Genomic DNA, 16245 nt, shown 5'->3' with positions numbered 1-16245 from the left:
TAAGGACAGGGTAGAGAAATAATAGTTTGTAGTTGTGCTTTTCCCTTTGGGTTAGCTGAAATACAGGACTAGAGTACCTGAAGAAATGTTCACAACTTGTACAGAATTTATTGTGAAGCAATACCCTAAAGTGTTTCACATGGAAGTGGTGGAGGCCAAGTAGGAAACAGAAGCTATGGGAGGAAACCAAATGCATTGATAGAGTTGAGAATTGATGAAAGGTTTTGAGGAAAGAGATTCTGAGGACTAGAAAGAATTCCAGAGCACAGTAAACAAATCTGATAAATTGAAGGGATTACCTGGAATTTCAGGCTAGAGATGGTTCTTGGTGAGGCCAAAGACAGCTTTGAGGATGATTCTCAAGTTGATGCCCTGGTGCCTAATAAGTTTTGTGAGGGTGGATGTGTGAAACAGGACAAAGACCCTAGGATATCAGGGTAACTGCTTGAAATATTGCTGGACAAAAGAAGCGTGGATAACAGTTTTAGCAGAAGATGCATTACTTATGGGGTTTGAAATCCAATTTATCATGGGATAGATTTTAAGATTACGTGCCTGCAAATTCAGGCTCAGCAGACAGTGGGGTAGAGATGGGGTTGATGCCTTAAGTGGAAAGTTTGTCATAGGAGGCAAAAAAGATGTGCCTAATGTTAAGTGGATGAAAGCACACAGCATAGGAATCAACCTATTAGGTGGCATATTTGAGGTCAAGTGGTAGAATTGGATGTAATTGATAAACAACTGGAAATTGAACTAATGAGTGTGGATAATGGCTGTAGGTAAGGAATCGATGGGGACTGAAAATAAAGCTTTGGGACCCACAGCCCTGATTACCTCAGCTGTGACATGAGAAAAAACTTTTTCACGCAATGAGTGGTTCGGGCCTGGAATGCACTGCCTGGAAGTGTGATGGACGCAGGTTCAATTGAGGTATTCAAGAGGGCATTAGATGATGATGATTTGAATAAAAACGTGCAGGGGTACGGGGAAAAGGCAGGGCAATGGCACTAGGTCATAATGCTCATTTGGAGAGCTGGTGCAGATGCGATGGGCCAAATGGCAGCCTCCTGTGCCGTTGAAATTCTGTGAAGTGCAAATAAAATTAAGAATGGACTGATGAAGGTAAACATATGTGACTGAGAAATGTTATTAAGGTAAAATGTTAACATGTCTCACCAGGAACAGAAGGCTTTGTTTTGATTCTACAAATGTGCGTTTTAAGAAGGAAAATAAAGCCATTGAGCACACGTTGAGAAATTACTTTTTAATAGAAGAGGCAGTTTCCAGACAACCATTCAATAGAAAATACAAGCACTCAACCAGTGCAGAAGCTTAAATCCTACATCTTTTTTGACAAAACATTTTTTGTTTGCAGTGTCAATAAACTTCAGTGATATTCCTTCTATGTGAAATTACACTATGTGATTGCAACATAACCCTCCCTTAGTGAAACAAGCTTACATAGTCCATGCAAACTGCATTTCCCACATATGCAATTAGTATTATTGATATGGATTTGATTGGGTGCAATTCTGGAGCAGCCACTGACAATCTCTTAATAGGGATGTTAATTATTGCAAATGGTTGGTGGGTAAAGATCAATGGAATTAATGTGTAATTTTACATAGTATTTAGATGTATAAATACTAATGGATTAGAAGTGCCCTATGTATCTATTTGGCAATGCACACCCTTTTAATCCTCTCCTGCCAACTGTTGACATGCTTATTTAAGGTTCAATGGGTACTAACATTTCACTCAAGTCACTACTGTTCACGTGAGCCTGAATAGTGGGCTAGCAGATTCCCTTATGTGGGTTGGGATAGGAGCAGGGGTGTATTGTACTGATCTCCACTTCCCAGTTAATGGACAGTTTACAGGCCACAATCAAGATCAACTAACAGAGTGGGAAACAAACGTGGCAATGCCACTAACAAAAAAAATGATGGAAAGAGACTGCAGTTTGTCTGTGGAGAGCAGAGTTTACATTTTATGTACATTAACTTTAGAAAAGTATGATACGAACAGGCATGCGCAGGGTTCGTACTACGCCCTTTAGATTAATCCAGTGAATTGAATTATTTTTTATAGTATAGCTTTTTAAACGTTTCCAGCATTACAGTGGGCTGAGTGTTCCAGTCTTTAGGGCAGTTGGGGAGACTATCAGAAGGCTCATCCACTTTTCATAATGGCTGGTCCACAGACACCAAACTGCTTTACCACATGAAGCATATTCCAAATGTCACAAAATAGGGAGGTTCTTTGCATTTGTCTGTTTTGTTTTTGTTTTACATAATAAACCAGTGAATGGTAATGAGTAGTGAGATACAGATTTTAAAGCTGACATGATGGTCACTTAATTACCGATTCTTTGGTTTATAGTATAAGGTTTATTTTAGGGACTACGGGTCGTGTTCTTTGTAACTAGATTTTTTCCCTTGGTCCTGTTTTTGCTGAGACACAGTTTAATTGGGATTAGGTTCCTTCTTGTAACTCACCCAAGAAGCCGTTCCTCATTTATCAGTCTAGAGCAGATGTCATGACAGCTGAGAAGTGATCTGCGCGCGCGCACACACGTATGATTCTGACTTTTAGCTGAGGTTTGTATGTAATCTTTGTATGTACATTGCATCTTATCCCATACACTCTGGTCAGTTCTGTAACTGGCAGGTTATGGATGGACATACAGTTTTGCTGGATGGGGCAAGATCACACTACCCAGAGAGTTGCAATCAAATATAACTCCATTTTTATACACGCACTTATGTAATCAGAAACCTGGCCAAACTCCGATAACACAGCCAGACCAGAATTTACAGGGATCTGTTGGTCTGTACGGCTCAATTTTACATCATAAATTGACTAGTTCATTGTTCCAAGTTTTAAATTGAGTGTTACTGTATTGTGTGGAATGAGGCAGTGTTTAATTCCAATGTTTGTCAAGGTAACAGTTTCTCTTTATAGGGATGTTCTGTTCAAGAGTGCACTTCGTTACAGGAGAAATATTTTCCAACTCAATAGTTGTAACTTAACAGCACAGAATTTAATAATTTTTTTCTTTTCTTATTTCTTCATTTTTTTCCATAAGATCAACACATATTCTGTTCAAAATACAGCTTGTTCTAGACTTTCCCCAGCAGTACTCTCCTCTCAGCTTACATTTCTGAACTATAATATGGTAAATTCTAACTAGTTGACAGTGCCATCTGTCCAACTCAAGCTTCAATCTTTTACCTCCTGCTGATGGTATAGCACATAATGGGGAGCCTGGGAATGCCATTCAGCATCTCAGCTAGTTAAAGGCTTTCACAGTCCATAAGGTAAGATGTCAATGAAGTTCAGCGAGTTCCTGAGGGATAAGTGAAAACAAAAACTGCTGGATATTGCACCTCCTAGATCTTGGCTCAGTGCTTCAGTTCCACAGGCACTGGACACTGCCCCCCGTATCTCCCCATTCTTCAAAGGCAAAACTGATCATCAGGCTACTTGATTGGAATGGATTTTTGCTGACAATCAGTTTCTAGCAGGTTTTGCCAGGCAGTGTGCTGGAGGAGGAGAAACCCTGGCTGATTGCCAACTCACTAGCCCAATGGCACTAAGGTCCAGATGAAACATGCTTGCTTTAGTGTCAGACTTGTTATTTTTCAGGCTAGCACCACGTAGGAAATCATTGTATTTCCTGCTTTCTAAGGCCACAGTTAAAGATGTAATTTTTAACTACCAGGAAGGCTTAGTTTTTTTTTTTCCTCACCACCCACTCTAACTCCCCTCACCTCCCTAACTTGTGTATGATTAGAGTGACTATTTCAGCACATACATCCTCCCAGCTGAAGAGGAAGGGCTAGCTCATTCAAGTCACAGGTCCTCTTTAGAAGGTCCGCAAAAGGCATTGAAAGAAGGAATCATTTCTGCTGCCCGTAACTTCAGCGATAAACTCGGCCCAAGCGCCACAGGGAAGCTTTTGCTAAAATTACAAATAGCAGGTACTTCACCTTTCCAAATATAGTGCAATGTTTTGGATGTGGAGTTAAAAGCAGCACACTTCTCCCACTGCAAGAAAATGAATCAAAAAGAGAGAGACTGCTGCTCGTGTCTAGGAACAAAGAACTTGGTCCATTCTAGACACCGTGTAGCTTATAAATATCACATAAAACAAATTCCATTTACTTCTCTAGTACATTTTAAAACTTGTCCAACCATAAAAAGTAAATAATTAAACTCAGACAGACATTAACCATTAATTGTACATTCAAAGTACATTTTCAATTTTTTTTAAATGGCCATTATCCCAAACTTCTTGTTTATGAAAGAAACTTTGTTGTAACTGATAAGATGCTGCTGCAAAACAGTCTAAAGCAAAACTGCAATGACAATGACCTTTTTATTACCATCTATATTGAGTTGATCCACATATCGTGTGGTCCCTAACGCAACAAGCAGATTATCCTGAGCTTTTTTTGTGTCAGCGCAGCTTCTACAGCAAGTGTGTGGCCCTATCCCACAGCTCAGGATCTGTGGAGAACCAGGTGACCCCTCTTTAGTGCTGTCTGTAAATAGCTAAATACCCAGTAATTAACAACCAGGATTGCAGTAGCAATGCCTGAACTTGAGAAATTAAACAGGAAATTGGCGTCACCAACACCACATCCCAGGAGCTTAATGGTTTTGTAACATTCCATTTAACCACCACCTCCCCCTTTAACTTTTTATAATTCTGTAGCTTAAGAGATAGTAACCTAGTGTTTTAGTAAATATATATATTATATATATATATTTATAAAATTGCAGGAGTTAGACATTTGTGTAGTATATAACTTAGTGACATCCTTCCTTCTCTCTATTTCCCCAGCTTCAAGCATTAAGGAGTTCCTCATCTGTTCGACCTATGGCATCAGGATTAGAGAGAGGATCCAGGTCTGCAAACAGATTGAACCAGGCTGATTTGTCCTGAGTGTTGCCCTTAGCAGCTGCAGGGAAGAGAAAACATTTAGTTATTAACACCTTCAAGCAACAGAAGACAATCTGACCATAAGTAGATACTTCTGTGACTGTGTACACCAGCTGGATAAGTTCACATCAGGAGACCATTCAGACATCCAGGTTCAGTTAGCAAAAGCCTGTTACTGCTGATGAGGGCCCTTATTAGCAGCTTTAACTCTGCTGCACAAATCCTGTGCCAGTATAAACAAACCTCCTCATAAAATGAGATCTGCCCACTTGCAGATGGCTGCTGCTTCAGATACAGTAGGTTTATATGGAAGTCAAGATCCAAGACACAGCGTGTGCAGATTTCCAACCACTTGGTCTGGCACTAGGAGACATCGAGGGTCTCCATCATAATATAAAAACAAAAAAACTGCGGATGCTGGAAATCCAAAACAAAAACAGAATTACCTGGAAAAACTCAGCAGGTCTGGCAGCATCGGCGGAGAAGAAAAGAGTTGACGTTTCGAGTCCTCATGACCCTTCGACAGAACTTGAGTTCGAGTCCGGACTCGAACTCAAGTTCTGTCGAAGGGTCATGAGGACTCGAAACGTCATTCTTTTCTTCTCCGCCGATGCTGCCAGACCTGCTAGTTTTTCCAGGTAATTCTGTTTTTGTTTTTGTTGAGAGTCTCCATCAGTTTGCTAACCTCAGGCATTAGCATATAACTTTTCAGCATAATCCTGCACATGGGCTCAAAGGACAGAAAATAAAAATAATTGGTGCATTTCACCAGTAATTGCATTCCGGCACAATCTGTACAGTGAGTAGTTTTCCATTCTCAGTCTTTCTCTCCAGTGTTCTCTGCTTCACCTGAGGTTGCTAACTCACACTGGACTACAGTTCCACAGCTATCTGACCACAAAGTGCACAGCCACACTTGCCAGCAGGTCTCCCTGCAAAGTATCTGGATTGGGAATTCTGATGGTTTTCCTCTCCCTTAATAAGGTTAAATTCAACACTCCTTTAATTGAAACTGGCTAAGTCTGGATCCAACCTGTGGCATTCCTGAACTAAAGGGCTCAGCTGCGCAATGAACAGACTTGATGCCAGTGTTTGTTTTTCCTTTATTACAATCATTTCATGTATTTACATGATAATCTGCTACACTAATAGGATGTTAAATCTGTCAATTTTAATTTCACTGAAGTCTCTTTTTGTTTGAAATACTGTTCTTTTCTGACAACTATGATTCCAAAGAAGATTGTGTTAACTATGCCCATATGAATAGATGAAACATACCATTCTGACCTCAGTGATCTCTGTCACATACCTTTGGATGGGGCCTTTGGTAAGGTCTGAGGGAGATTTACTGGAACTTTTGGCCCTGGATGTTGTGGGACTAGCATTGGTGCTGGCTGTGATTTGGGCGGATCTGTCCAACCTTAAATAATAACATAGTATAATTAGAATAATGCACTCAAACCATGGAGTAAAGGACAGAAAGGGAGTCTTGTGGCATGGTTGATTGTGTATGGACTGTGAAAGGGATGCTCAGCCCTCTAGAGAGAATCCTTATCCAAAAGTTCCTGGATCTGACTTTCCAACTTACTTACCTACTTTATTCTAACCTGCCAGAAGATTTTCACATTGGACACTGGGATTTTCCAGGACCACTAAGTTTTCATGAACGGCACTTTTCAAGGCTTGGGTCCCTCAGTTCCTTTATTCTTTCATGGGGTGTGGTGTCATTGACAAGGCCAGCATCCTTAATTTCCCTTGAACTGACTGGCACTGGGAGACATCAAGGGGCTCCATCAGTTTGCTAACCTCAGGCACTAGCATCTAACTTTTCAGAGAGCAGTTAAGAGTCAACCACATTGCTGTGGATCTGGTAAGGATGGCAGATTTCCTAAGTGAACCAGATGGGTTTTTGTTACATTTGATGATAGTTTCGAAGTCACCATTACTCAGACTAGATTTACTAACTGAATTTAAATTCCACCAGCTGCCATGGTGGGATTTGACCCCATGACCCAGAACATTAGCCTTGGCCTCTGGACCACTAGTCTAGTGACATCACCACTACTCCACTGTCCTCCCCTGCCCTTCACAAAAGAATAAAAACTCTCTCAGGGGTACCACAGAGACTTTCTGGGATCATGTGTGTTGTTGTCACACTGGATGCCCGGAAACACCTCTCTCCACATTCAGGAGTCCGAATCCATCACGGGGGGGTGGGGGGCAATGGAGGCCAACACCTGCCTCTTTAAAAATTGACTGCAAATGTCCTTTGGGGAGATAGTATTGAGCAATAAATGCTGGTTTGTTAGTGTTGTCCTGATTGTGCATCATAGTAAACAAGAGCTGATTACAGGTAGAATGCTTTCCCTCAGGGGGCTGGGGTGGAAGGGAAAGGGATCAGTGGGTTAATTCAACAAATGCACTTCTGCTAGCTACACAGTAGCATTGCAGAGGCCTGTGAGCAGGGTTCCAGTCCATCATATCAGTAAGGGAAGGTTTGTGGTGCAGGAGTTTATAGGAAAGGACAATGGGATGGCAAAAAATGTGATCAGGCTTTACTGTACAGATTATGCTTTTGAAATTGTGCTTCGGTTGGATAAAATGTAGCTTTTGCACATCAGTGCCTTCACTACTGAAAACTCACACACACAGCAGTGAAGGGGAAGAGTGCGATTGAATAATTGATAAGACTCACCGATAAAAGCTCCTGCTGGGTCATGGCTGAGGTCGAAAAGCTGAGATGGCAGGAAACCGGTTGGAGCATCAGCCAGTTTGGGTTTGAGAGCTTCAGTCATAGGCCCTGGACTGAGCCCCGAGTTTCCAAATGTACACTGCCACTCATGGCTGAAGTAACTGGGTGCACTGGGTTTAGGGTTCAACAGGTCACTCAAAAAGGTCAACTCGTGCTTCTCTAGATTCTCACTTTCCAACATGTCGGGCAGAAGGTCTTTTGGCACTGAAACACAAAGGTGTGGTGGTACCAAGCTGAGTGAGCTAGACATTTCACATAAGCATTTCCTAATCAATCCACAACAAAATTGTATAGGTTACAATTGCATGGCACTCACTTAGTGGGAAGTGCACTGAATGACCACAGACAGTACAAGGGCCACATATGGGAGAATCAGAGGAGACGATCATTATGGAAGTTTAATTAACTGCTGCAATGAGGGGGAAAGTCTCCATTTGTGAAAGGGAATAATTTTTAGTGCAGTGTTCGTCAGAACGAGCTGGAATAGTCCAAGATTTTGCGAGGCAATTAACCAAAGACAGTTTGCATACATAACCAACCCCCTGGTTCTCACAAAGCTGCAAAGATTGTTAAAGAAATAAAATAACTTGCATTTATATAGCACCTTTTATGACCTCAGGATGGTTCCAGTTCACCAACTTATCCTCATGTTGAAATCCCTCCTAGATTCCCCCTCCCTATTTTTGTAACCTTCTGCAACACTATCACTTTCTAAAACTCTGCATGGCTCCAATTTGGCCTTATTATGCATCACCACTTCCTTCGCCCCACTTCTGCTTACCGTGCCTTCTGCATCTATGCCCTAGGCTCTGGAAATTCTTCCCTGAGCCTTTCCTGCTGTAATACCTTCCTCAAAACCTTTCTGACCAAGCTTTTAGTCCTCCAACCTTAGAAATAAACCTTCTTTGCCTCAGCGTCAACATTTTGGTCTGATTTTGTTTCTGTGAAGCATCGTGGAACATTTTTCTACATTAAAATTCTTGTTGGAATAGAGACAGAAAGGACAGTCAAAAAATGTTTTTTATTCATTCATGGGATGTGAATATCGCTGGCAATGCCAGCATTTATTGTCCATCCTAATTGCCTTTGAGAACGTGGTGGTGAGCCACTTTCTTGAAGCACTGCAGGCCTCATGAAAGTTCACCCCCAGTGCCGTTAAGGAGGGAGTTCTAGAACTTCCGACCCAGCAATGAAGAAGGTACGATCCTGTCCAGGAAAGGATGGTATATGACTGGTAGGTGGTGGTGTTCCCATGTGTCTGCTGCCCTTGTCCTTCCAAGTGCTAGTGGTCACAGGTTTGGGAGGTGCTGTCAAAGAAGCCTCATTGTGGTGAGTTGCCACAATGCATCTTGTAGATAGTACACTACACACATGGTATGCTGGTGATAGAGGGGCTTAATGTTTAAGCTGATTGATGGGGTGCCAATTAAGCAGGCTGTTTTGACCTAGAGCAGTTGCAGTTGGATATTAAAAATGAGACAATTGTATTACAAGAAGGATGGATGGGCTTCAATGGAGAATCAGGGTGCTAGAGAGCCAAAGTAGTAGAGGGATAGGCTTCAGTAATAGAGTTACATAATTAAGGGAGGCATTGAATGAAAGAGGAATCAGTTGAATGGTGGGGTCAGTGTAATAGGATGATGCACAAACATAACCATGTTGGCTTTCTCTCATCAGCTTATTCAACACAAGTTATGTCTGACTGATCAAAGTAAATCTATTGGGGTCATTATAAGGTAGATGAGAGAATGTCTATGAATGTTATCTACATGGACCATGGACTTCCAGCAGGCATTCAATAATGTTCAATATAAGTGATTACCAGCACAAGTAAAATAATTGGAAGTAGTCTTGTGACTCGAATTAGAAATTGGTTTGATGGTAGGACACAGTGGAGATAAAAGATATTATGATGGCCCATGTGCTTTTGAAGAAAAAGCCTTTATTGTGTGTTTGGGTTATGGTCCCTTTATGAACTATGTTTCTCTAGGATCTGATTTCAGGTAAAGTATCTGGCTTCCAGTAAATGATCATGTGACCAAGTTGCCTGGGAAACAAATAATAGGAAAAGGGGTCAAAAAGTTAATTATAGGCTGAGTAGGTTCCTGGGAGTGGTTATGTGTTTAAGAAGTTTAGTTTTAGGCTTCAGACTAAGCTGACTGCAGAAGTGAAAACATCTCTCCCAAACAAGTCCAGTTGAAATTTTGTGTGTTGGCTAAAAGAGTTTAAAACTCTTTTTAACTGAAGGACTCCTAACAGTGAGTCACAATTCTGATATAGCCAAGCTAAGGCAAGAGAGTTAGAGATTTATATGTAAAACTCCAGAGTTAAAGAATATTAGAACCAGGAAGGTTCTGACCCTAGGTGGCTATGCGTAAGACTTTAGAGATGCAGGAGTTGAATGAAAAACCTTGAAAGAAGCAAGTGGAAGGCTCAAGAAATTTTGACCCTTGTATGAATTGTTGAAACAGTACTTAAACCAAGCAGTTCATCTTCTAATTTTTGTTGACTTGACTTGAGTTTTTTGGAGATGTATGGTGAGCATAGAAGGAAAGTGGAGTGAGGGAGGTCAGATTTAGAGTATAAGTAACTCTGTTCATAGTTACATTAAAGATATTAAAAGTACAAACTATTTAATATCAACTGTATTTATTGGCATTCATACTTTAATTTTTTGGTATAGTAAAATTGTTTTGTTTTAAACAGTGAACCTTGTGGCTTCATTCTTTGAATAAATACCTGGGTTTCTGAAATCTAAAAAAAAAAGAGATCATAACAATATGTTCTAATCTGCTTAGTGGAATTGACAAGTGGTATTTCCCAGGAATCTAATCTGGGGCCTCGACTTTTCACCACATTTATTAAGGATTTGGATGAAGAAATAGAGATGTATATCCAACTTTGCTGGATATTTGCTTTTGATGATGATGATTCAGCTGTGCCTCAGTTAGTAGCACTCCCACCTCCGAGTCAGAAGGTTGTGGGTTCCAGTCTCACTCCATGATTTCACCACACAAATCAAGCTGATACCCCAGTGCAGGACTGAGGGGAGTGAACAAAGAAGATTCCATGGCACTATTTCAAAGAAGAGTAGGGGAGCTCTCCCCAGTATCCTAACCAATATTTAACCATCAAACAGCATCACAAAAACAAATTATCTGGTCACTATCATCTTGCTGTTTGAGAGAGCTTGCGGTGTGCAAATGGGCTAACTTGTCTCCTACATTACAATGGTGACTGCATTGCAAAAGTAAAGCACTATGTGACCTCAGTTATGAAAGGTGCTATATAAATGCAAGTCATTTTTTTTTAACGATGACAGACGATTGAGTGTGCAAAACTAAAGCAAATCAACTTCAGTGTGAGCAAATGAGAATTCATCCACAAGGACCCAAGAATGAAGAATTGGAACATTTTCTAAATGGTAAGAAACTTGAAGCTTTTGAGGAGCAAAAGATTTGAAAGTCCATGTGCTGAAATCATTAAAAACTAGTAAGCAGGCACAAAAAGCAATCAAAAAGATTAATGGAAGGTTGGCCTTTAATCAATGGGGCTGGAATACAACATGTTGGAAGTTGTAACAATTATCTACAATCATGATCAGACAGCAAATGCATTCAGTTTTAAGTTTTGCACCTCAGAGTTAGTGGACTAGAGAGATGGGCTTCAAGGGTAAAGAGTTGGTGTACCAGAGGAAGGGGCTTAATTGGAGAGTTAACTAAGAGGATGCAATCTGGTAGGCCAAATGGCTTTTACTCAGAAACAAAATACTGTGGATGCTGGAAATTTGAAATGAAAACTAAGTGCTGGAAATACTCAGAAACAGTTAATGTTTCGAGCTGAATATAAATCTTTTTCTGAAGAGTCATATTGGACTCGAAATGTTAACTCTGTTCCTCTCTCCATAGATGCTGCTGGTCTGCTAAGTATTTCCAGCATCTTGTTTTTATTTTGGCCATTACTCATACTAGACTTTGTTTTTTTCGTTTGAGCTGTGAGAAACACTGAGGGTCTATGAATATTGACAAAGCGATCATTTCATTTTTACTGAAGAGGAATATGATGGTGAATTAAACTTCGATAATCAAGGATAGCATCGTAATTGTTTATCAATGCTTAATGGCATAATCATTATTACTGCAGCTGTACAAGTAGACCCCACCACCACATTCACATGGTAACTAAGGATGGGCAATAGAGGCATATCAGTATCACCCATACCTTGAGACAATGTAGTTTTTAATAAACAAAGGAAAAATTGAAGATCATCTGATCAATAATCTGAGAGATGAAATGAAAATCAGCACAGTCTGGGGTTACGAGACTTAATGACATTGGGCAGGATCGTCCCCAGTTCCACCGAGGAGGGTTTGAAGGCAAGACTGAAAGCAAATTTACAGAATAGGGAGTCAGGTCAGCTACACGATGCGATCCTACCTCTGAACAATCTTGCCGGACGTGAGGTCATACCGGCAATGGCTACCCACCTAGCATTGGTGGTTAACCAATCAGTGGCAAATAAGATCCAGCAGCACCTCAAATAGCAACTTATCAGCAGTGGACGGGACTCCTGCTGAAGCAGAGTCCCATTAGATGGCTGGAGGCAGCCTTCCAGTGGCAGACCAGGTCAGGGGATTGGGGTAGCGAAGCTTCCTCCCCACACCCCCAGCCGAATCCCCCATGATGGAATCTTATCACCTTTGTCTTCCAAACTACATCTCTCCCCTTTGCACCAAGTGACAGTTTGCACCTGGACATTACCAAAGTTACTGGACCTAACATGAGTTTGAATGGCGGTTTAAAGCAAGAGAATGAAATGAAACATTGGCAGAATGCAAGTTACAAACAGTTACTCCAAGCTGCATAGTGTCACATCACCACAGAAATATCCAGCACCTTTACACAGTAGCAGACTTTCTTTCCCGCGGAACATAAGTCCTATTCACATGACAGTCTTGGGAATACAAGCATCACTGTGGAGTCGGGCTCAACATTTATTCAGTGTAGGTTCCTCTACTCAAGTTTAAGTCTGATAAAAGCCTTGAAAAGGAGTTTAGACCAGTTACAAAATGTTCTTATTCATTCACGTGGCACCAAGCGTCTGGTCTGAGCAGCTTTGTCGGTGAATGAGCTACAAGCAGTTCTGTCAGTTCCAGGATTGTCCCAGTCTGACCTAGCATTGAGATAACATTAGGCTGTCAAATTCTGGACTCAGGAGACATAGATAAATATAGGGTGATATATCTGGGGCAACTTTTGACACTGTCTCAAACAGCAGGCATCTGGGATCTATTTCGTATAACTTGCAGGGGAGTTGAAGGCAAAGCTAAAGGTACAAAGATTGGGAAAGAGGCCTGTATGGACACAGAGTTCAGCAGAGTATGAGAAAAGGGGCAGAAAGAAATAGAAGCACAGAGAGGAAGGGGAAAGTGAGAGGGAGATGAAGACAGATGTAAGTATAATTTCTTTGTTGGGTACAATTCCTGGCCATTGGCACCTCATCTAAGTCATCAAGCTTATGCTCCAACAGCAGACTGGTTGAGGGAGAAAACAATCACAAACAAATCCAATTCTGTTACCACCTGATGTTCACACACATGCACTTCCAGCAGGGGTCACTGGACAATGAACAGCAGGAAACAGATCACTGTAGCATCAGCATACTGATGAAGGTCGACCAGCTTGGCACTAACTGGGAATCGAAAATGCCAGCTTCCTGGGCTGTACGGCTCAGCTGTTTCCTGCAGAAACCCATTCACCAGACAGTCAGTCAATATTTCCAGTGACAAGCAAATTATTCATCAGATCCTACAAAAACCAAAGGATCTGCAGGTCACACTGTCTGTGAACCTCCACAAGCGTGAGCCTTGAGTTCTGAATACAGAGTTAGTGGACCACAGCCCAGAGCAGTTTGAAATGTTCACTCATGGGAAGGATGTGCTTGGCTGACTATCTCCAGGCAGATTCCCCAGCTTATTTCAGTAGCAGTCTCTCATTTCCATCGGAATATAAAAATTCAAGATGTTCTGGACTTAGTTGAATCATATGTCTCCTGTACATTGAGAAATTGGTGGGATGAGTGTTAAATTTTCCTGGTATAGCTCCCCATTTCTATAAAAGCAAACTGGTACAATTCAAAAGGATGTCATGGTGCGGGGCGAGCAGTCCCTCGGTGCCACCATGCGGGGCAAGCGGCCCCTCGGTGCGGGGCAAGCGGCCCCTCGGTGCGGGGTGAGCGGCCCCTCGGTGCAGGGTGAGCGGTCCCTCGGCGCGGGGCGAGCGGTCCCTCAGTGCCAACATGCAGGGCTAGCGGTCCCTCGGTGCGGGGCGAGCGGTCCCTCGGTGCGGGGGGAGCGGTCCCTCGGAGCAGGGGGGAGCGGTCCCTCGGAGCAGGGGGGAGCGGTCCCTCGGAGCAGGGGGGAGCGGTCCCTCGGTGCCACCATGCAGGGCGAGCGGTCCCTCGGCGCAGGGCGAGCGGTCCCTCGGTGCAGGGTGAGCGGTCCCTCGGTGCCACGATGCAGGGCGAGCGGTCCCTCGGCGCGGGGCGAGCGGTCCCTCGGTGCGGGGCGAGCGGTCCCTCAGTGCCACCATGCGGGACGAGCGGTCCCTCGGTGCGGGGCGAGCGGTCCCTCAGTGCCACCATGCGGGACGAGCGGTCCCTCGGTGCGGGGCGAGCGGTCCCTCAGTGCCACCATGCGGGACGAGCGGTCCCTCGGTGCGGGGCGAGCGGTCCCTCGGTGCGGGGCGAGCGGTCCCTCAGCGCGGGGCGAGCGGTCTCTCAGCGCGGGGCGAGCGGTCCCTCGGCGCGGGGCGAGCAGTCCCTCGGTGCCACCATGCAGGGCGAGCAGTCCCTCGGCGCGGGGCGAGCCGTCCCTCGGTGGCACGGTGCAGAGTCAGTGGTCTCATATGAACATGGAGGAGTAGGCCATTCAGCCCCTTGAGCCTGCGCTGTCATTTAATAAGATCATGGCTGACCTGATAGGATGTAGATTTCAAGTTACTATCTACCACGAATAACCTATCACCTCCTTACTTACCAAGAATCTATTTATCTCTGCCTTCATAATATTCAAAGACTCTGCTTCCACCGCCTTTTTAGAAAGAGAGTTCCAAAGACTCACGACCCTCTGAGGAAAAAAAATTTCGTCTCATCTCCATTTTAAATGGGTGACCCCTTATTTTTAAACAGTGACCCCTAGGTCTAAATTTTTCCTCAAGAGGAAACATCCTCTCCACATTCACCCTGTCAAGACCCCTCAGGGTCTTTTATGTTTCAATCAAATTGCATCTTACTCTTCTAAATTCCAGCGGATACAAGCCTAGCCTGTCTAACCTTTCCTCAGAAGACAACTCACCCCTTCCAGGCATTAGTCTGGTAAACTTTCTTTGAACTGCTTCCAACATATTCACATCTTAACTTAAATAAGGTGATCAATACTATACACAGTACTCCAGATGTGATCTCACTAGTGCTCTGTAGCACTAAAGAATAACCTCCCTACTTTTGTAATCAATTCCCCTCACAATAAATTATATCATCTATTAGTTTTCCTAGTTACCTGCTGTACCTGCATACTAGCGACTCATGCACTAAGACACCCAGATCCCTCTGCATCTCAGAGCTCTGCAATCTCTCACCATTTAGATAATATGCTTCTCTTTTATTCTTCCTGCCAAAATGGACAATTTTACATTTTCCCACATTATACTCCATTTGCCAGATCTTTGCCCACTCACTTAACCTATCTATATCTTTTCGTAGCTCCTAATGTCCTCTTCATAACTTACTTTCCTACCTATCTTTGTGTCATCAGCAAATCTGGCAACCATCCCATCATCCATGTCATTTATATAAATTGCTACCCCCTATACCATGAACTTTTATTTTTTGCAATAACCTTTATCAAATGTCTTCTCAATATCTTAGTACAGTACAACCACTGGTTCCCCTTTATCCAGGCACATGTTATTTCCTCAAAGAACTCCAATAAGTTGGTTAAACATGATTTCCCTTTCTCAAAACCATGTTGACTCTGCCTGATTACCTTGAACTTATCCAAGTGCCCTACTATAGCTTCTTTAATAATAGCTTCTAACATTTTCCCTATGACAGATGTTAAGCTAACTGGCCTATGGTTTCCAGTTTTCTGTCTCCCTTCCTTCTTCAGTAAAGAATTTGCTAGCTTCCAATCTAATGGCATCTTCCCCGAATCTAGGGAGTTTTGGAAAATTAAAACCAATGCATCAACTATCTCACTAGTCACTTCTTTTAAGACTCTAGGATGAAATCCCAGGTACTTGTCAGCCCGTAAGTCCAGCAACTTAGTACCATTTCTCTGGTGTTTGAAGTTTTCCTGTATTCCTCCCTTCCATTTCCTGATTTATAGCTGCTTCTGGGATGTTACTTGTATCCTCTATAATGAAGACTGATGCAAAATACCTGTTCAATTCATCTGACATTTCCTCGTTTCCCCATTATCAATTCTACAGACTCACTTTCTATAGAACCAATGCTCACTTTAATAAGTGATTTCTTTTTAAAATA

General features: G+C 42.6%; 1 protein-coding gene across 3 annotated transcripts in view; it reads right to left on the bottom strand.

The window, feature by feature from the left end:
* Window positions 1-1249: 1249 nt before the first annotated feature.
* ical1 (islet cell autoantigen 1-like) overlaps window positions 1250-16245 on the bottom strand; it is a 135004-nt gene continuing 120008 nt past the window's right edge. For all 3 annotated transcript variants that reach the window (XM_041200922.1, XM_041200920.1, XM_041200923.1), the window contains 3 exons: window positions 7644-7904; window positions 6258-6368; window positions 1250-4967 (listed from right to left, as the gene is read on the bottom strand). In XM_041200922.1, coding sequence (XP_041056856.1) covers window positions 4852-4967; window positions 6258-6368; window positions 7644-7904 — 488 coding nt within the window. In that variant the 3' untranslated portion in view covers window positions 1250-4851. The remainder of the gene's footprint in view (window positions 4968-6257; window positions 6369-7643; window positions 7905-16245) is intronic.

This window comes from Carcharodon carcharias, chromosome 12 (genome assembly GCF_017639515.1).
Source record: "Carcharodon carcharias isolate sCarCar2 chromosome 12, sCarCar2.pri, whole genome shotgun sequence".
Classification (NCBI taxonomy): domain Eukaryota; kingdom Metazoa; phylum Chordata; class Chondrichthyes; order Lamniformes; family Lamnidae; genus Carcharodon; species Carcharodon carcharias.
Note: the sequence above shows the minus strand (reverse complement) of the source record. Positions and strands in the feature narration are given on the sequence as shown.